General features: G+C 36.6%; 1 protein-coding gene across 2 annotated transcripts in view; it reads right to left on the reverse strand.

Moving 5' to 3' along the window:
- LOC139120869 (kinase non-catalytic C-lobe domain-containing protein 1-like) overlaps positions 1–22,487 on the reverse strand; it is a 133,423-nt gene that overhangs the window by 105,854 nt on the left and 5,082 nt on the right. For both annotated transcript variants that reach the window (XM_070685491.1, XM_070685490.1), the window contains exon 2: positions 8,940–8,998. Coding sequence is in view for 1 of the 2 variants with exons in the window: in XM_070685490.1 (XP_070541591.1) it covers positions 8,940–8,998 (59 nt within the window). In the remaining variant the exon portion in view is untranslated. The remainder of the gene's footprint in view (positions 1–8,939; positions 8,999–22,487) is intronic.

Consider the following 22,487-nt stretch of genomic DNA (forward strand, 5'->3'; position numbering starts at 1 on the left):
TTGACCACTCTATTTTTTTCCTCAAAATGTAATCTTATTTTATCCTTACCAAGTCAACCATAAATGGAAATTAGAACTTTCCCTATCTCTATTTATTTGACCACCCTATCATGACAAACTATTATGAGCAATTTCTTTTAGATAACATAAATGGTGGTTCAGAATATATCAAAGTTGGGATTCAGGAAAGTTGCCTTTACATGTTTTAATCCTCCAAGATGGTAAGCATTTCACTATGAACTGTCAAAAAAAGTTGAACTTTCTGATAATTCCACACTAAAATTATTTTGGCTTTGATGATTTCCTAATTAATTCAATTATTTAAAATGATATTAATTATTTTTTTCTGGGTGAATTGATAGGGTTTATACAGTACAAGAATTACATACAATGTAAGTCAAATTTTGACCAAAAATGACAAAAAATTCCTTAAAATACACATTTGCATATTTCATCACAATTTGAACAAATCTAAGTTGGGTTATCCCTAGGGACCTGTATACCAAATAACAAAGCTGTCTGACCAGCGGTTATGAAGAAGAAGATTTTTTACCAAAAACACCTTTTTTGGCATTAATTTGCCTATTTTCAACAATATCAAAAAATTAAAAAAACTAGTTTCTCAAAATCATATTTTTCATCTACACAACAAATATCAAATCAGTAAGTACTGCGGTTTTCAAGATATTTGAGTGGACGGACGCCTCACAAACGGACATACATACATACATACATACATACATACATACATACAGACTGACGCCGGACGCCGGACGGATACCCATCCCAATAGCTTCTATAGACTATAGTCTATAGTAGCTAAAAATGAGAAAAATAACCAAAAAATTCAGCAAAAATACAAAATTCGAGATATCTTCACAATATTCAAAAACTGATTTCGATCAACCCGAGGAACCTGTATACCAAATATCAAAGCTATCAGATTAGAAGTTTTTGAATAAAAAATTTTTGACCAAAAATTCGGAAAATTGCCCCAAAATTACAAATATGAAAATTTCAATTCAATTTGTACAAACTTGACTGAGGTCATCCTGAGGAACATGTATACCAACTTTCAAAGCAATCAGATGAGTGGTTTAAGAGAAAAACATTTTTTGACTAAAACCTGAAAAAATTACCCCAAAAATAGAAACATGCAAATTTCATCCTAAATTTTAAACACCTAATTTACAATACCTAAAGGAACCTGCACACCAAGTTTCAACCCAATCTAACCAACGGTTATAGAGTTTTAGCTATTTGCAGTGTTTTTTCTTTTTTCCCCTCATTTGCATATTTTTGACACGGACAAGTTCATTTGAACAAATTCAAATCTTCATCCCTAAGTGCACCTGTACACCAAATACTAAGACAGTAGGTGCTGCGGTTTAGGTGTTTTTGATGTGGACGGACATACATACATATGTACATACATACATACATACATACAGACATGCAAATCGGATGCAAATGAATTGATTCAGCTTATATGATAACCTCACATTGGTATACCAAATGTGAGCTAAAAATCAACACATATATGTATGACATAAGTCAATGTCTATTTACCAACTTTGAATAAAATCAGTTGAGACTTGCCAGAGTTATGGCTTTCGACATGAAACAACCATAACAAAATTGCCACCATGTGCCATATCATAAAACCAATCAACGTACATATGTATAACATAAGTGAATGTCCTTGTACCAACTTTGAATAAATTCCCTTGATACATGTCTGAGTTATGGTTCTGGACATGAAAAAATCAGAAAAAAAATGGCCACATGACGGCCATATTGGATCGTATCACAAAACAAATTAATGTGCATATCTATGACACTGGTCAATGTCCTTGTCCCAACTAAGAATAAAATCTGTTGAAACATGTCTGAGTTATGGCTCTGTACATGAAAAAATCGTAACAAAATGGCCGCCCGGCAGCCATATTGGATCATATCACAAAACAAATTGACATGCATATCTATGACATTGGTCAATGTCCTTGTACCAACTTTGAATAAAATCGGTTGAAACATGTCTGAGTTATGGCTCTGTACATGAAATGGCGTCCATATTGGATCGTATCACAAAACAAATAGACGTGCATATGTATGAGATATGAAGTAATCCTTGTACCAAGTTTGAATGAAATCACTCCAGGCATCTCTGAGATATCTGCGTGAACGGACGGACAGATGCACGGACGGACAGATGCACGCACTGACGCACGCACGGACATGACAAAACCTATAAGTCCCCCCGGACAGTGTCCATGGGGACTAAAAAGATTTTTTCCAATGGAATTGACAAAATTTGCATGCTAAGTTTTCTCAGAGAATTACCCCTTGAGTATGGAATTTGTAGTACCTACAGAATGTGAATTTTAGGGCTGTTTAACCCTTTTCCTGCCAAGTCAGCGAAAATCCGCTCGAAATTCGGTGTAGCCAGAATCTGAGCACCGGCGCAGTGGCCATTTCCCTGCCAAGTCGGTGGAAATCCGGCCGGTTTTTGGTACCCCGTTTCCTGTCAAGTCGATGGCACATGTAGCTATCCCTTGTGAGTTTACAGGCAGTAACCCCCTACCATTGACCTCATGTCCCTTCTAGAATTCTCTATACGCTAAAGTGTACGTAGCAACCAAGTCCTCGGCAACCCGTTACATTTGCCTGCAAGCCAAAGCCAATACTGCAATGGAAAAAATAATCCAAAGCCATGTCTGCTGAATGGCACGGCCAAGGCGGTGAAGGACGTTGCCTGGCTTGAACTTGCAGAGCTGAAGCCCAGCTTAATATGTCTGACATCAGTTTATAATGGTATTGCTGAGTCGTTAATATCCGTTCCATCGGAGGAACAAGCCCAGCCATCCTGTCAAAAATACGTTTTCATTTTCAGTGACTAACAACTGAATAAGTGACTTTTATCTCAAAAATACAAAGTTTCATATTTCATCACAATTTGAAAAAAATAGTGACAACATCACTGTTCGCTCCCATATAGTTATCAAAACAAGTCAACAATTGTATGAAACATGGACATACATATACAGACAGACTGACATACACAGACTGGCACAGAGTGATGACATTGACCCCAAGTGTGCCTTGGCCCATGGAGAGTGATAAAGATATAACAAACAGCTGAATGTAATGATAAAATAGTTAAGTATAGGCCTATACAGGCACTGAGAGTGAATATGTTACAGCAATTTGATTAGTTTCTTTTCCTTTTCTACTTCTGTGATAATATTTAAGACAATCAATCTGCAAGGCATTTTATGTATTGACAAATATGTTATCTTTTACAAGCACACAGTAAACTGTTCTTGATTTTTCATTTACAATATTTGACATAGACTGAAATACATAACATGCAACCAATGTTTACACTTTGCCCATACACCAGATACATGGAGAAATTTCAACATACAATCATCAACTCAGAAACCCTACAGGAAAAAGTAAACATTGTTTTCTTCCAGAACAGCTGGTACATCCACATCTGGAACAACTTACAAACTTAACCAATTACACAAGGATGATGACACAAGAGATAAAGTTAAACTGTGGTGAACTTGACTATTCCTTTCAAATCCTTACCTAACTTGACATCTTAAACTAAAATACACTGCATGGTTAATTGTGCACAAAAATACATCGGGGTGGACAATTTGATAAGGGATGGTGTCTGGAAGATCGATGAGGTACATTATCTTTTTTATCCGATCCATTGTACATTCTTTTTTCCCCACTCTCCCACCTTTTCTTTTTGTCAAACCTTCTCTGGCTGAATTTTTTATTGGCATTTGTTTGGAATTTTTTCAAAATCTGCCAGGATTTTTTTACCGCATTTCATAACCAAATACAGTTTACCATATCAAATGCTTACTAAATCACCACATTATATACTCATAGTTCCAGTAGGTATAAAATTACCAAAAAAAAATCTTAAAAATACAAAATGAAAGATATTCCAGTAAAACTGAAAGTTTCGCAAAGTTGCCCCAAAAATTCAAAATTCTGGATTTCAACTTAATTTCAATATATCTTATTAACAAAAACCCTACCAACCTGTTTACTAAATATCAAAGCAATCAGACTGGTAAATTTTGAGAAACAAATTTTTTGACCAAAAATGAGGAAAATTGCCCCCCCAAATACAAGATTGCAGATTTCATCCTAATTTTAAATATATCTAATTAACATAAACCCTAGGAACCTGTACACTAGATATCAAAGCTACCAGATCAGAAGTTTTAGGAGAAAAATTTTTTGACCAAAATAGGCAAAAATTGCCCCCAAAATGAAAAAAAAATTGCCAGTTTCAACATACCTTCAATACATTATATTGAGATTAATCTTAGATACCTGTTTACCAAATACATGTATCAAAGCTATCAAATCAGCAGTTTTTGGATTAAAAAATTTTTTATCAAAAATTGGTAAAATTGCCCCAAAATTACAAATATGACAATATCAATACAAGCATGACTGAGGTCAATCTGTGGAACATGAATATTAAGTTTCATAGCAATCAGACGAGCGATTTCAGAGAACAAGATTTTTTGACTAAAAACGGAAAAAATACCCTAAAAATACAAACATGCAAATTTCATCCCAATTTTTGCACACATAATTTAGAATACCTAAAGAAATCTGCATACCAAGTTTCAACCAAATCTGACCAATGCTTACTGAGTTTTAGCCATTTGCAGGATTTTTCCTTTTTTCCCCCTCATTTGCATATTTTTGGCACTGACATGTTCATTTGAACAAATTCACATCTCCACCCCTAGGTGCACCTGTACACCAAATACTAAGACAGTAGGTGCTACGGTTTAGGAGTTTTTGATGTGGACGGACTAACAGACATACACACATACATACATACATACACACAGACGCCATTTTGCCAGCTTATACGAATACCTCCCATTTGCATATATACATATGCATATATGGGAGCGTAAAAATCTTATGAAGGTCAACCCTGGGAATCTGTGCTCCAAATATTAATGGAATCAGACAGGCTGTTTTGAAGAAGAAGCTTGTAATGTAACCAGATATGAACTGTAAATGCTCACGTGTTTCATTATATATTGCAGTTATGTGTAAATTTGAACCTTTGCCACATGTTTGCAACTTCATTGAAAGTATTATGATCAACATAATGAATAATATTCATCACAGATTAACTCTATTGGTCATTAAGTATACAAATATGTAATTAGATGAAATAAAAATAGTGTCAATGACACTGTCCTCCCATTTTGCAGCGATACTAACTACTAGTACACACATGACATTGCATTCTTACAGGTTGACTAAGAAAATTCCATTGCAAGTCCCAATTAATCTTATACCCCAGCAATATGAAATGCTCCATCTCATAATGACTTTTACACGTCTGACAGAAAACAACCCTAGGATCAAGACTATCATGTTTTACAGCAATCCAACTAATACTTTAGGAGAAAATGATTTTTTGACAAAAAATGGGAAAAATTGCCCCCAAAATACAAATATGAAAATTTCACCACAATTTGAACAAATCTGACAAAGGTCAACCCTAGGATCATACATACAAGTTTTCAAGGCAATGGGATGAGTGCTTTAAGAAAAGATTTTTTGACAAAAAAACAGGAAAATCGCCCAAAAAATACAACTTTCAAAATTCACCACAATTTGAAGAAATGTACCTTAAGTCACTATAAAGAGCCTGCATACCTAGTTTCAACCAAATCTGGCCAGTGGTTACAAAGTTTTAGCAATTTGCAGGATTTTTCCTTTTTCCCCTTCATTTGCATATTTTTGACTTTGACAGTCATGTTTATTTCAACAAATTCACATCTCCACCCCTCGATGCACCTGTCCATTAAATACTAAGATGGTGGGTGCTGCGATTTAGGAGTTTTTAATGTTGACAGACATACATCCGCACATAATAACTAACATACATACATACAGACAGACAGACCATAGACCCTCCAAAAAACGCGGGTCCGGACAGACAGACGGACAGACAAACAAACAGATAGACATGCATACATGCATACATTTATTTTTACAGCTTTTAACCTCCAACAGCCGACCAACTTGTCAATATTCGCTTGATCAACTTGATACTACTGCTTATAATAATATAAATGAGAGTTAATTACATTCTAATTAAAGTAAACAAGACTTGCTTATCAACATTTATGTCATAAAAAAACAGCATATCTGTCAGGTTATAAAGACTCTTCAGCTGTTATCTTTATCAGTATTTCATCCTATTAACCAAGCACATTTTAATTTTCAAATTACCATTGCAAGTAAGTTCTGTTGAATAAGTTGAGCCTGTAGGTACTCAGAGAAAGCACACAGAAGAGACAAATGTTTGCAACTTAATAAGTTCAAGGTCATCAAAAGCATTATAAGGAATCATGTAACACTTTCATTGCACTGTTTACACAGATTGCATAATTGCTATAAATAGCACATGAGGAATCTTAGTCCAGCTTTACCATAAAAACCCTATCACTTTGACCACTCTTTTAATTGATCACTCTATTTTTTTCCTCAAAAAGTAATTTTATTTTATCCTTACCAAGTCAACCATAAATGGAAATTGGAACTTTCTCTATCTCTATTTATTTGACCAACCTATCATGACAAACTATTATAAGCAATTTCTTTTAGATAACATACAGAGCACAATAAATGACGGTTTAGAATATGTCAAAGTTGGGATTCAGGAAAGTTGCCTTTACATGTTTTAATCCTCCAAGATGGTAAGCATTTCACCATGAACTGTCAAAAAAGTTGAACATTCTAATAATTCTACACTAAAATTATTTTGGCTTTGTTGATATCCTCATTAATTCAATTATTTAAAATCATATTAATTATTTTTTTCTGGGTGAATTGATAGGGTTTATACAGTACAAGAGTTACATACAATGTAAGTCACATTCAGTTAAAACATCAATTACCGTCTAACATTGCATCATTCCTATAAATAGCACCTCAGCCTGGAACAGCACAATCATAATCTGCTCATTCGCACAGGCAGTACTTGACTTTGAATGAATGACCTACTACATTTCACCTATGTACTAAATTTGCAAGCATGACAAAAAGTACCACAAAATTTGCAAATTTCAGCTTGAGTTCACAGAGTCATCTTCAGGTCACTCCTAGGAACCTGTACACCCAATTAGAAAGTAATAGCATACACAGTTTCAAAGAAGATTTTTTTAACCAAAAATGGCAAAAATTGACCAAAAATTTAACTTTGCAAATTGTGCCATAATTTTGATGAATTCTATTTTGAGTTTTCACAAGGTACCTGCACGTCAAATTTTAAAGCGATCCAACCATTGGTTTAAGAGGAAAAGATTTTTTACTAAAATGGCAAAAAAAGAAAAAAAAATTCATTAAAAATAGAAAGCATCAATTATTGACATCAAATCTATATGTTTAAATGAGTTGGGCCCAAGGTACCTAAAACCTAAATATGACAATGATCAGATGAGTAGTTTCTGAGTTATTGATTTTTGACCATTTTCGCTTTTTTTTCTACCTCATTAGCATATCTATGGGACTAAAAAGTTCATTTTAACAACGGCACATCTACATCATATATGGCATCACTACACCAAAAATCAGCTCAATACGTGCAGCGGTTTTTGAGTTTTTGCGTTGGACGGACAGACATCCATACATACATACATACATACATACATACATACATACATACATACATACAGACAGACATCTCACATACAGACTTTTTTCAACCATATAACCTCCCAATTGCCATATATGTATGGCAAATGGGAGGTAAAAATCGTAATAAAATGGCCGCCTGGCGGCCATAGAGGATCTTATCACAAAACAAATCGACGTGCATATGTATGACATAGGTCAATGTCCTTGTACCAACTTTGAATAAAATCGGTTGAAATGTGTCTGAGTTAGGTCTCTGTACATGAAAAAATCGTAATAAAATGGCCGCACGGCAGCCATATTGGATAGTATCACAAAACCAATTGGCGTGCATATCTATGACATTGGTCAATGTCCTTGTACCAACTTTGAATAAAATCGGTTGAAACATCTCTGAGTTATGGCTCTGTACATGAAAAAATCGTAATAAAATGGCCGCCTGGCGGCAATATTGGATAGTATCACAAATCAAATCAACGTGCATATGTATGACATATGAAGTAATCCTTGTATCAAGTTTGAATGAAATCGCTCCAGGCATCTCTGAGATATCTGCGTGAACGGACGGACGGACGGACGCACTCACGCACGCATGGACGCACGCACACACGCATGGACATGACCAAACCTATAAGTCCCCCCGAACGGTGTCCGTGGGGACTAAAAATGTCGGTCACATGGCCATATTAGATCAGATGACAAAAAAAATCAATGTGCATATGTATAACATAAGGAGTAATCCTTGTACCAAGGTTTGAATGAAATAGCTCCTGGCATCTCTGAGATATCCACGTGAACGGACGGACGGACGGATGCAGGCATGCACGAACATGATCAAACCTGTAAGTCCCCCTCGGACAGTATTCGTGGGGGCTAATAGCAACAAAAAGGCTGCCCACTGGCCATATTTGATTGTATCGCAAAATAAGTTGACGTGTATATGTATGCCACTGTACTTTATCCTAGCACACAGTTTGAAGAAAATCGGCTTAGGGGTGACAGAGAAACAGCTGCTGACGGATGGACGGACAGGACAGGACCCAATCTATAAGTACCCGCCTGACTATTCCGCAGTGTCTAAAACGTACTCATGACCTTATAATATTAGTATGTCAACATCTGAACTTCCTCAAAAAAGTTAAGAATTGAAATGAAAAGGAAAATCTTATGACAGATTGATGATTGTATAAGCCAGTGTATGATTCATTGAATTTGAGACAATTGTTACCTACCTTCACTGAATTTCCTAACTTCTTGTATTCAGGTGGACGATACCGTGGATCAGGTGTCACTGCAAACAAAAGAAAATTGAAGTCCATCTATTAGGGAAACAATGAGCAACAAGCAACCTAGTGGCAGATAGATCTCCGCTGTGGTATGAAGAGAATAACTCCTCATGACAAATGTGGTGATAAAGAATGTACTTGTTGCTTTCAGTTGGTGTTTTTCCTAGAATTTGAAAAGGTGGGACATGATGGCTAAAATAGGGAGTCACTGAGTGAGCAAAGCATGCAAAGCACAGTCACTGAGGCAGAAAGGCATTGGGGGCTGTTTTCCATTGAAAATTTGATATCATGAATACATTTATAGTAAAATCAAGATTGTTGGACCTCTCCTTTAATGGTGTGATAAATTAGTGTTATTTACAATTTTTACACAAGCGACAAAACAGCAGACCTTAGGGAGCTTTCAGTAATTACAGGGGGAGTGGGCCTTGGGAATTGGGGGGAGGGTCACTTTTTAGAAACAGTTCAAGGGGAGGGTCACTTTTTATAAACCTATCTTGGGGGGAGGGTCACTTTTGACAGAAGCTGATTTTATGGCCAAAACTTTGATTGTCCGTGTGATATTTCCTGAGTAGGAAATCACCAACAAAATACGTACACATTATCCACAAGTTTCACAAGCAAAGAAGATGCAGTGGTATCCTACATTAAACACCTTGAACAGTTAAAACTGATAAACGACAAGAGACAAAAACATATGCAACAGGTGGAAAAGTGTATATCAATTATCAAATGTACATAAATGCAAAGATATTGTCAGTTTTATATTTGAAAAAATTATGCATAGTTCTCTCATAGACCACCACGTACAGTAAATCAACTTTTCACTGAAATTCCAAAATCAAATATCCTGCACAACCATGGACTGCTCTAGTTTAATAAAAAACATAAATATAAATAATCAAGTGCACATACACGCACAGATTTATCTAGTTGTGTATTGGAAAAAAATTATTCCTATTTTCATCATAGACCCCCATGCATAGTGAATTGACATTTTGGTGAAATTCCAAAATCAAATTTCTTGCACAACCATGGACTTGTAAAAACTTTAGTCGAATCAAGAACAATATTGTAAATAATCCAGCATACATAAATGCACAGATTTATCTAATTTTGTACTGGAAAAAAATTATTCCTATTTTCATCATAGACCCCCATGCATAGTGAATCGACATTTCGGTGAAATTCCAAAATCAAATTTCTTGCACAACCATGGACTTGTAGCCACTCTAGTCTAATCAAGAACAACAATGTAAATAATCCAGCATACATAAATGCACAGATTTATCTAATTTTGTACTGGAAAAAAATTATTCCTATTTTCATCATAGACCCCAGCATAGTGAATCGACATTTCGGTGAAATTCCAAAATCAAATTTCTTGCACAACCATGGACTTGTAAGCACTTTAGTCTAATCAAGAACAATAATGTAATTAATCCAGCATACGGAAATAAACAGATTTGGGAATTGGAAAAAAACTATTCATAGTTTCATCATAGACACCATGGATAGTGAACCAACTTTTTAGATGAAATTCAGAAATCAATTTCTTGTACACAAATGCACATTTTACTTCCCGATTCAAGCAAAGTACATTTAATATACAGATATAGCATGTTTTGTGGGGGAAAATTGTCAATAATTTGCCTGATGGATTCCATGTATTATGATTTGATATTTTTGGATAAAGCACTAAATCAGCCACATCTTGCCTTCTTCTATTTGCACATGGTGACCCTCCCTCAAATGTATGAAATACCATATCTCTTCAAAAATTCTTGCGTGATAAATTGTGACTGTCCCTCAAAAAAACACCAGCCTTCCCCTCTGTAATTTGTCCCTAACATAACAATTGGACCAATTGTTATGTAAATTAGCTGATACTCTTTCAGTTATTCCTGGGGAGAATACCGCAGTGGGTGGGGGGGGAGAGTCAAGTTTTAGAATGTCGGACAAGGGGGAGGGTCACATTTTAGACAGGAGGATAGGGGGGGTCACATTTTATGGTACAGGTGTGCACGAAATTCCCCCCGGCCCACCCCCCCTGTAATTACTGAAAGCTCCCTTATGTTTTGAGGCGAGCGATCACTCCGCTTGCCTACCGCTCATGCAAATCAAATTCCGCAAGAGCGATTAGCCGCTCGCGCCACGGCTGGGACCAGTTTTTGAGACCAAAGACCAAAATGTAACATACTCTAATCTCCTGTGATCGACATGCGAAGCACAGTGTAGCGAATAAAATTATGCTTTCAATATTCAGTTCACTTCACTTCAGTATGAATTACGTTGTAATTCTCAGCAAGCAGATTCTAGCGATGGAATGGATTGATTTAGGTGCAACAATGTGATATAGTATTACAATAGTACTCGTCTAGTGATAGTGTATCAGCGGTGTCCTAATACTTCAATAGCGCTGTTCACGGTTACAGGTTTGTTACTAAATATCCAATGTAGCTGTACGCTCGCGACATCGGACACGCAGCTTAAAATGCGGACAAATTTTATCAATGGCCGTTTTTGCAGCTTGTACTCTTGAGTCATGAATATACTATTTAGTATTCATTGTTACACTAGCAGTCGCCTACTAAGATTTGTTTAGTCGATTTTGCATGCGCAAATTTCAAAAGCGTAATCTAAAAATGGGGACAAATATTTATTTTTGCATATATTATTGAGAGAACAGTGACACTATGGTTCGGAATTTACATGTACACAAATGTACAAAGTACAGCCCTTCATTCTCACATTTTCAAACCAACTCCATATTTTGACTGCTATACTCTTTCCAAGTGTTCAAAACACAAACTGTTATCCTGCCGCAGCAAGATTTCATAGGAAAAATATGCGTGACAAACAAGGATCATATTGCTTACGCTATCGAGATCGAACAAGAAGAAAATGTCTACGACATGATGAATGGCACTACACCGTACACGTCACAACTCGTGGAAACAAATGCATAATCTCTGATTAAACAGTTTAGCCTGAGCGACTGCTAGATCTCTTGGTCCTTTGAAAGCTTAAAATAATTAAATTGACTCTGAAAAGTTGGACAGATACCCGATACTTCTGAAAAAAAGATCGTGAAACAATCCTGAGTTCATTCTACCGTAAAACTTTGAAAGACGTAAATTTTTGCGACATTTTGGCGTACACCATAGGAGCTCTGTGTGACTGTCATAAAATGGTACCTATTGAAACAATTGGCAGCCCTTGGCCCTCGTCGCCTTCGAGTGTACACACTGCAGATAATGTACCTCAACATGGCCGGCTGTTATGGTAAATTCGTTTTGTTTTGTGAAATGTAAACTTGTGATCACTTCGATAAATCACAGTAATAATAAGCCAATTTAACTTTGGTTGAAGACCAACGAGCATGCAGGATGCTTCAGCGGGCCGCAAACGTACGTGTGCGCGTACTCGGCGTAGTTCAAACTATGGGGGTAAAAAAATACCTCCATGTTCAAAACCAAACATGTTTGATGATAGCACTGTTGTCTTGGTAGGTTTTTGTCTTAATGCCAATATATCTAATGTGCATACCATATAGTATTTTTAAAAGACTTGTATGAAAAAAAATCATGACAAACTTACATGTCCTTTTAAAAACTACAACTTCATATACGGTATTTGTCCATGAATGCAACAGAGGCTACATTTCTGCATATTTATTGTTCGAAAAATGTTGAAAATTAGCCAATATGCTATATATATTTAGGTGGGAGAACACTGTTTATCCTGTTCCATCTATCAAAATACATAACTGGTATTTTCTCCCTTCTCTATTACATAACAATAAGAAAGACAGCTAGTGCACATTGTTTTCGTAATAAATTTTATTCATGCACTCTCCATACTGTTCAGGGGACCTGTTCAGTCACTCTACTGATGTCAGGAGTGCTATATTCAAATCACAAGAGATGACACAATTTTTTTTTTCACTCGGTAGACTATTTTCAGGGGAGCTGCTAAGTCACTCGTCTACCACTCGCCTGGATAGTTTCAGGAAAGTGAATTTTAGCTCTCCTGCCATTTTCAAAAAATACCGCAATTATACGGTGTCGCTCAAATTTGATCAGAATTGGTACATACCAAAGATCAACAATAAGTGTTATTTCTATCTGTTCAGTGCAGGAAAATTATGCATTGATTTTATGACAATTTCTGCACAGTACAACCAGAAAAATAGCGTCAATGACACTGTAGCTCCCATCCTGGACTATTTAGTGTTTGTTCTCTGGTCAGATATTTGAACATGTGTGAAAGGGATAAAGTGCATGAAGTGAAAATACTAATGAAGTGAAATATGTTTAATGTATTTATTCAGAATATAAAATGGAAAAAATACAGAATTAGATATATCGAATACTGTGGTACAACCATTAACTCAACTAGTCATATACAATGACATAGTCCCCACTTGTAATAGGAGTATTAGTCTTGATGGGGCAGGAAAATGTGGTCATTAAGAAGTATCACTGGAGTGTATATGTTGAGATCTATGGGCACATAGGTCTATGTCGTTGTTCCCAATTTGAAACACATGAGGCATGTCTAAGTTATGGTTCTAAATTGGGAAAAAAGATCAGACCTCTAGCAGTATTGGCCAGCCAAGAAATACATATGCGCATTATAAATGAGGTACAAGATGTGACATCTTAAGGTCTAATATCCTATCAAAATTGGAGGGTATAGAACTTGTGGTTACTGAGATATGCATATATATGTATAATCAAGGTCAAAGGTCATCGAGGTCACATGACATTTTGAAAAAAAAAATTATTTTGCTAATTAATCCCTATATGCGAAAAAATCAGATCTCTAGCTCTATTCGCTTGCCCAGAATTAGATGTGTACATAAATTAATGAAGTAAAGCGTGTGTTGTCATAAGGTCTCCCATCCTACTAAATACAAAGGACATAGCACTTGTGGTTACTTATTTATTGACATAAACATATATTTTAGTTAAAGGTCATCGAGGTCACATGACATTTGGTCAAAAAATTTCTCTCCTATAGTTATCCCTATACCGGTATACCAAAAATCAGACATCCAGCTCTATTGGCTTGCTCAGAATTAGATATGTGCATAATTAATGGTGTCATAAGGTGTCCAATCATACCAAACATGAAGATTGTAGCACTTGTGGTTACTGAGTTTTGGACAAATATGTATATTTGAGGTCAAAGGCCACCAAGGTCATGTGACATTTTGTCAAAAAATTGTATTGCTATTAAAGTTATCCCTATAAACCAAAAATCAGACCTCTAGCTCTATTGGCTCGCTCAAAATTAGATATGCACATAATTAATGAGGTACAATATGTAGCGTCATAAGGTCTCCCATCATACCATACATGAAGGGTGTAGCACTTGTGGTTACTGAGTTATGGACAAATATGTATATTTGAGGTCAAAGGTCACCGAGGTCAGGTGACATTTTGTCAAAAAAAATTGTATTGCTAAGTTATCCCTACATACCAAAAATCAGACCTCTAGCTCTATTGGCTCGCTCAAAATTAGATATGCACATAATTAATGAGGTACAATAGGTGGCGTCATAAGGTGTCCCATCATACCATACATGAAGGGTGTAGCACTTGTGGTTACTGAGTTATGGACAAATATGTATATTTGAGGTCAAAGGTCAATGAGGTCATGTGACAGTTTGTCAAAAAAATTGTATTGCTAAGTTATCCCTATATACACTCAGTGTGACAGTTTTCGGACGACCTCAGTTTTCGGACATTTAATGACATGCTGTTAGTTACACTCACTTCGCTCCGTATCGATAGCGTTTTACAGGTCATGTGACCTCATATTAAGTCAGGTGACACTGTTGTCCCGTTTTCGATAGTTTTTTTGTAGAAGCTATTGAGTTCGCTACGAGTGGCGGTCACAATTGTCGTCTGATACCGCGTCAGTGATAATGTCAACATACTGCCGTCAGGTCAAAGTAACTGAAATTTTGACTAAAGTCCTGATTTAGCATTGAATTTTGAATGTGGGGAGAATAATGATTTTGAAAATATTCTTTCCATTGTTCGCTACGATTGCATGTAGTTTTAACAAAAACTGCACAGTTGTTTCGTGAAAAAAAAGTACATTTAATGAACGTAAGAAGTGTACAAGTTTTCGGACAGACAATATTTAGCATGTGTAAACGTAGTAAGTGACTTACCGCGTAAAAACGTGACAGGTAAATAATTCCATATATGATGAAATATCCTCGCTATTTTTATTAAATAATGCCTGTGCTATACTAATACAACAAAATATGCAATGGAAACAATACTTAAATTAATACTCACTGAACAAACTTAGCGAAGTTAGCCACACCGTATGATACGAGGTGCCGAAAGCAACACACACAGAGACAGCCCGTGTCCAATATCTAAGCGCTATACACGTCGAAATATAGTTGAGTCGTCCATGGATTAAACATAACTAATTATCATGAAATATTCTTATATACAGTTTTCAAAACACATCGAAATTAAAAATCGGTGGTTTTAAGTTTCAAATTATCAATACTTAGCTCCTAATCACATTCCAAACACGACGTCCGATTTCTGGGATTGCTGTCCGATTATTACGCCTTCAACATAGGGTCAAAACTTTGGCAACTTTGACCTCGAAATACCACTCCCGTCGTGTCAACTGAGTTTGAGGATAACCGCACTAAAGTTTTGAAAGGTATGGTAATAAGATTTCGTATTGCTGGTCATTTACGAAATGACTTTGGGCGAAATTCACTACCCTGTCCGAAAACTGTCACACTGAGTGTACCAAACATCGGACTTCTAGCTCTATTGGCTCGCTCAAATTAGATATGTGCATAATTGATGAGGTACAATATGTGGCGTCATAAGGTGTCCCATCATACCATACATGAAGGCTGTAGCACTTGTGGTTACTGAGTTATGGACAAATATGTATATTTGAGGTCAAAGGTCACCGAGGTCACGTGACATTTTGTCAAAAAAATTGTATTGCTAAGTTATCCCTATATACCAAAAATCAGACCTCTAGCTCTATTGGCTCGCTCAAAATTAGATATGCCCATAATTAATGAGGTACAATAGGTGGCGTCATAAGGTGTCCCATCATACCATATATGAAGGGTGTAGCACTTGTGGTTACTGAGTTATGGACAAATATGTATATTTGAGGTCAAAGGTCACTGAGGTCACACGACATGTCAAAATATCTGAGATATCTGCGTGAACTGATGGACGAACGGATGGACGAACAGACGGACATGACGCAACCTATAAGCCCCCTGGACTTCATCTGTGGGGACTAAAAACTGTGTCACTGCATCCCTTTTGCAATATGAATACGATGAGAAACTAAATTTTTATTTTTCTTTGCCTTATACATGGGAGTCTATGGAGAACTGACTTATACATGGGAGTCTATGGAGGTGTAAACTAAAAAGTCCTCTAACACGGCCGAATTTGATTGCATTGTGAAACAAATCGACGTGCATCTGTATGGGGTAGGGTACTATCCTTGTGCAAAGTTTGAAAGAAATTGACCAGGGCATGTCTGAGATATCTGCGTGAACGGACGGACGCACAGACGCACACACGCACGGACACACACACGGACATGACCAAACCTTTAAGTCCCCCCGGACGGTGTCTGTGGAGATTAAAAAGTACATCCCATGAAAGACAGGAATGTACTCTATAGAGTTTTAACAAAATTTTTGGGTTGCAGATATTTTTAGGTGAAGTCACTCATGAGCTTCAAGCACATAAAATACATGTGCAGTCAATTCCGTTTGATGCCCATGCTACTAGCTGGTATTCATTTTCAAGTTGGTGAACTTTGATTTAATGTTTCAGCATCCATATTGCCTGGTGAAAAGTAGGTTGTTCTTTTTAAATGATCAAGGCTTCCACTTCCAAAATTATTGTCTGGTTATCATCTTGTCATATTTTAACATGTAAAATGTGTGGGAAGTATGTGGCCCGGCATTTGATTTCTGTCCCAGGGCCTAGTGGATGCACATTGGCTTGTTCATAGCATGAATTGCCGGCTGTAACAGAGCAACTGGATGAAAAAATAGACTAAATTTAACATGTTTTGATTGTCCTAAAAAGAAGCAACAACTTTCATGGGCTACTAAGTGAGTAATTTGGTAGCTAAAAGATGTAGTATGTCTGTGGAAGCCGGATTACAGTGACATTACAGCCCTGATTTTAGTGCGTCCCAGTGACCTATGTCAGTTATTTTAGGGGACATTGTTTTTTCATTCATTGTTTCGAATGACATGAACAGCGCCACATAAGGTCTGTTGTGGAAATCTTTGATAGCTAACTTTATGACAGACTGACCAAAATTGGCAAAATTATGTCACATTCAGATTATCCCTCAGATCATGTCAACCAAAAACTATCGGATGAATATTTTTTTGACAAAATTTTGACTGAAAAGGGCAAAAATTGCCCCAAAAAATACACAACTGCAAATTTCATCAATAAATTCAAACATACCACATTGAGATTATCCCTAGTAAAATGTCTACCAAAACTTATCACAATTTGTGATAGTAAATTACAAAGATAGTCAAATTATTGACCTAACTTAGAACTCAAGTGAATTTGCATCCTTCAACGACCTAAGATACCAGTATAAAATCACCGATGTTCAACTTGCACCAGTAAACTTCCAATTCCATCAGCCAAGCAGATCAAATGCATAAACTTTTATGGAGAATAATTGACATAGGACCACAGCATTCAGCCTATAAACCATAAAATTAACTTGACTTTGTTCTGTGTACTACAAAATTTATCTTGTAGTTGTTGTCCATGATATTATTATATACACACAGGCGGACACAATGTCTGAGGTTAATGGTGGTACCTTCTCTAAGCGAAATCTGGTACAAACTCAGACTTAAATACAGTGTATCCTATGAAAAAATTCATTTTGAATATGTGATTTAAACACTCTATGGTATAATATCTAGTCCATGATGTAATGGATCAAATTTTGCATCTTTTTACCTAAAAGCTACATGTACCTTTAATTTTTAGCTACTATAGACTATAGTCTATAGAAGCTATTGGGATGGGTATCCGTCTGGCGTCCGTCATCAGTCTGTATGTATGTATGTATGTATGTATGTATGTATGTCCGTTTGTGAGGCGTCCGTCCACTCAAATATCTTGAGAACCACAGTACTTACTGATTTGATATTTGTTGTGTAGATTAAAAATGTGATTTTGAGAAGCTAGTTTTTTTAATTTTTTGATATTGTTGAAAATAGGCAAATTAATGCCAAAAAAGGCGTTTTTGGTAAAAAATCTTCTTCTTCATAATCGCTGGTCAGACAGCTTTGTTATTTGGTATACAGGTCCCTAGGGGTAACCCAACTTAGATTTGTTCAAATTGTGATGAAATATGCAAATGTGTATTTTTAAGGAATTTTTTGTCATTTTTGGTCAAAATTTGACTTACATTGTATGTAATTCTTGTACTGTATAAACCCTATCAATTCACCCAGAAAAAAATAATTAAGAAGATTTTAAATAATTGAATTAATTAGGAAATCATCAAAGCCAAACTAATTTTAGTGTAGAATTATCAGAAAGTTCAACTTTTTTTGACAGTTCATAGTGAAATGCTTACCATCTTGGAGGATTAAAACATGTAAAGGCAACTTTCCTGAATCCCAACTTTGACATATTCTGAACCGTCATTTATTGTGCCCTGTATGTTATCTAAAAGTAATTGCTCATAATAGTTTGTCATGATAGGGTGGTCAAATAAATAGAGATAGAGAAAGTTCTAATTTTCATTATGGTTGACTTGGTAAGGATAAAATAAGATTACTTTTTGAGGAAAAAATAGAGTGGTCAATTAAAAGAGTGGTCAAAGTGATAGGGTTTTTATGGTAAAGCTTGGCTGTAAGATTCCTCATGTGCTATATATAGCAATTATGCAATCTGTGTAAACAGTGCAATGAAAGTAAAAGTTACATGATTCCTTATAATGCTTTTGATGACCTTGAACTTCTTAAGTTTCAAACATTTGTCTCTTCAGTGTGCTTTCTCTGAGTATTACAGTCTCAACTTATTCAACAGAACTCACTTACAATGTTAATCAAAGATATCCACCTTCTTCATCAATACATGTGTCACAAAAGGTTATTCTCTACATAACACAGCAGAGCTCTGTCAACTGTTGAGTTGCTTGTTCTTTCAAAACCGCTGGTCAGACAGCTTTAATATTTGGTTTACATGTCCCTAGGATGACCTAAGTGAGATAATTTCATACAGTCAGGAAATACTTAATTTTGTATCCATGTCTATAGTAGCATCAGGGACTTTGGCCCTATGTTTAAATATCATAGGGTAGCATTCCAAATACTGAAAATATGCCTACTTTGACAATTAGCAAATATTGCTGATTTTATCCAGACTAAAAGTGGCAAATGTGTAGCTGATCTTACGCAGGCTAAAAGTGGCAATTGTTTCTGATTTTACATGGACTAAAAGTGGAAAAAATATTGCTGATTTTACGTGGACTAAAGTGGCAACTGTTGCTGATTTTCTGTGGACTGAAAATGGCAGCTGTAGTAGGGTCACGTCCACAATGGACTCTAAGGAAATTGGGGTCTATGCGTCCACTAATTAAAATAATACCTACATGTACACAACCCCTATTAACTATTTAAAATCTTGTCAACTAGTATTTCTTTCGACCATGATGTGTTTTTCTTTCCACAATAAATCAATACACTTCTACACTGGGCAGTGAATGGAAAGCAGACTCGTATGACCAGAGATGACCCAAGCTAAAATGAAATTTGCACGTTGGAGGTACTGTGGACCAGTGGTGTTACGGTAACGGACTCACTCTCAGAGGATAGTGAGTTCGAGACCTGGTAGGTCCAGAGTAAGGGCTCACTGTTGGAGGACGGTGAGTTCAAGACTCTAGCACTGTGTTGTGCCCCTGAGCAAGCACTTTACTCCTCAGTGCTCCATTGGGGAAGTGGGTTATGTGTACACCTCATCCTGTAATTGGGCTTACACCCATTGGATGATGGACTGATGGAAAAAAAAACTTATCTAAACTATGTCATCATTAGGGAGATGCATACGTAGTTTTTCACACTGATGTTTTCCTGGTAACACATGCGGTGTGGATTGTTTGTAAAGCAGGAACTTTTGAGTTCAAGTGATGGAGACAGAGATGGCAGGCAACTCTATTCCTTCAAACTTTATTACCACACAGCTATGTTGAACTACTGCTACAATAACTTAGGGTATCATTGAGTGGATAGGTGGCTACCATTTCCAGTGGTGAGCGATGCGCTCTGAGTATACACTGTTTTGCATACATACACTATAGTAAAGTGATTAATTCAGGCTGTGATATAGCTAGTTTTGGCACGAATTAACTTGTGAGACCGCCGCATCTGTTGACATCTTACTATGATTGACTGAATGCCATTTACAGAAGGTTTGCTTCTGTCATCACTTGTAATTACAATCTTCACTTAAGGTACCGACATTATAATACCACACACCAAAGCAGCAATTAGAATTGCAAATAAAGGTAGCATTTGACCAAACAAAATACAAAATATTCAGTTTGCATTTTAATTTTTGAACTTGAATCAGTGAAACAGATTGGTGCTGTAATACTCTACCAATTTAATGTTGGGAGGGAGGTTGGTTCCTGCAGTACAATGACTGGCATGGCCCAATTCATTCAGTCCTCTTCGTCCCGGGTGGGACATAAGGCGATGACGAGTTGCCTCCACTTTTCTCTATCCTTGGCTGCATGTTGTGCCTCGCCCCAGGTCAGACCCATCTCCTTCAGCTCAGCCATCACCGTGCGGCGCCAGTTGGTTTTAGGCCGACCCTGCCTCCTCTTCCCAGGTGGAGTCCATCTTAAGGCAGTCTTTGGCACGCGATCTTGAGACATTCTGAGGACGTGACCAAGCCATCTAAGCCGGCGGCGCTGGATTTCAATTACCAGGCTCTCAGTCTTTGTCCTTTCGTAGAGTTCCTTGTTTGAGATCTTATTTGGCCAGAAGATGCGGCAGATCCGTCGCAGGCACCCATTGTGGAAGGCATTGATCTTGTTCATATCGCTTTTTGAGACTCGCCAGCACTCTGCCCCGTACAGTAGCACTGGCTTGACCATGGTGTTGTAAAGTCTAACCTTCAGCCTGATGCTGTACTGGTTGGATCTTAAAACTGGTTGGAGTGCTGCAAAAGCGCCCCGGGCCTTCCCAAGTCTTGCCTGCAGGATGCCTTTCTGTGCTGCGTTGTCTTTGGCTACAAGGCTACCCAGGTAAGTAAACTCCTCGACGAAGTCAAGTGGTGCTCCGTCCACTATGAGGGGTGCATCTGGTGTGGCATTGATGCGGCATGGCCCAAGGTTGACCTTAAATGTACCTCAAACATTAGCCCTCCATCCTTATGCTGACTATTCACAGCTGTGTAAAATACGAGTTGTAAACATGATTTGAGCTGTGATTCTTGTAGATAATTAACCCTTAAAGTGCCATAGACTTTCTATGCAATGCAACTGCCAGGCCAAGGACTTTTTGAACCCAACTTCTCAACATGTTATGCTTTTTTCAGACCGGTGCAGTTCATTTTCTGTGACGAGAAACCCTAACAACCCATTATTATTTCCAAAGCTCAGGATATGAAGAAGCTCTCTATAATAATGATAAGTTTCAATTTACACACTGAAGGTGTAAAATTGGGCTAAAATGCTCGTTTTTTGTTCAAAATTCACTGAAAATGATAAAAAGTTTCTAAAAATGTAAAAAATTCATCATCGGCCTTCCAACTTGAATAAAATTTTCATGTTATGGAAAGACACGAATTCAGGTACACGATTTCAGCATCATGTAACATCATACGTAAATAATAAACAAAAAACAAACAATTAGTGTCTTTCAAAATAATACAAATGCTTCCTGTGCAAATGCATCTCTACAAAAATACAAATAATATTTTACATGCAGTACACTAGATGTAGATTGACAACTACTGTGTATGGAGCATCGGCATGATTGTATTGCCCAAGCATTGTCGTTTACTTGTCTATTGTATTTGTTTGTTTGTTTGTTTGTATTTGTTTGCTTGTTTATATATTTTTATTTCTTCTAGTGGAAATGATTTCCCAGAGAAAAATTCAGTGTACATATCCACTTTGTCATCAGTTTACTATCTATCATACGATTTCTTGTTATTAGTGTTATTTAAAATCTGTCTTCAAAGTTAGAAGAAATCAATTATAGTCTTGTTTGCCTGTAAACACAAACAATTAATTTGCATACACAGAGACAACAAGTTTCCATATTGTACATGGAGGGGGTAACTATTGTGCAACACATGCACACAACTATAGGGCATATTCAACTGACTCTGTACAGTTTGAACCGCCGGTATAATTATAATGAAGAGTTGAAGACAAAAACACATTTCACTAACCATTTTATCGATT

Source organism: Ptychodera flava, chromosome 20 (genome assembly GCF_041260155.1).
Source record: "Ptychodera flava strain L36383 chromosome 20, AS_Pfla_20210202, whole genome shotgun sequence".
NCBI classification, from domain to species: Eukaryota; Metazoa; Hemichordata; class Enteropneusta; family Ptychoderidae; genus Ptychodera; species Ptychodera flava.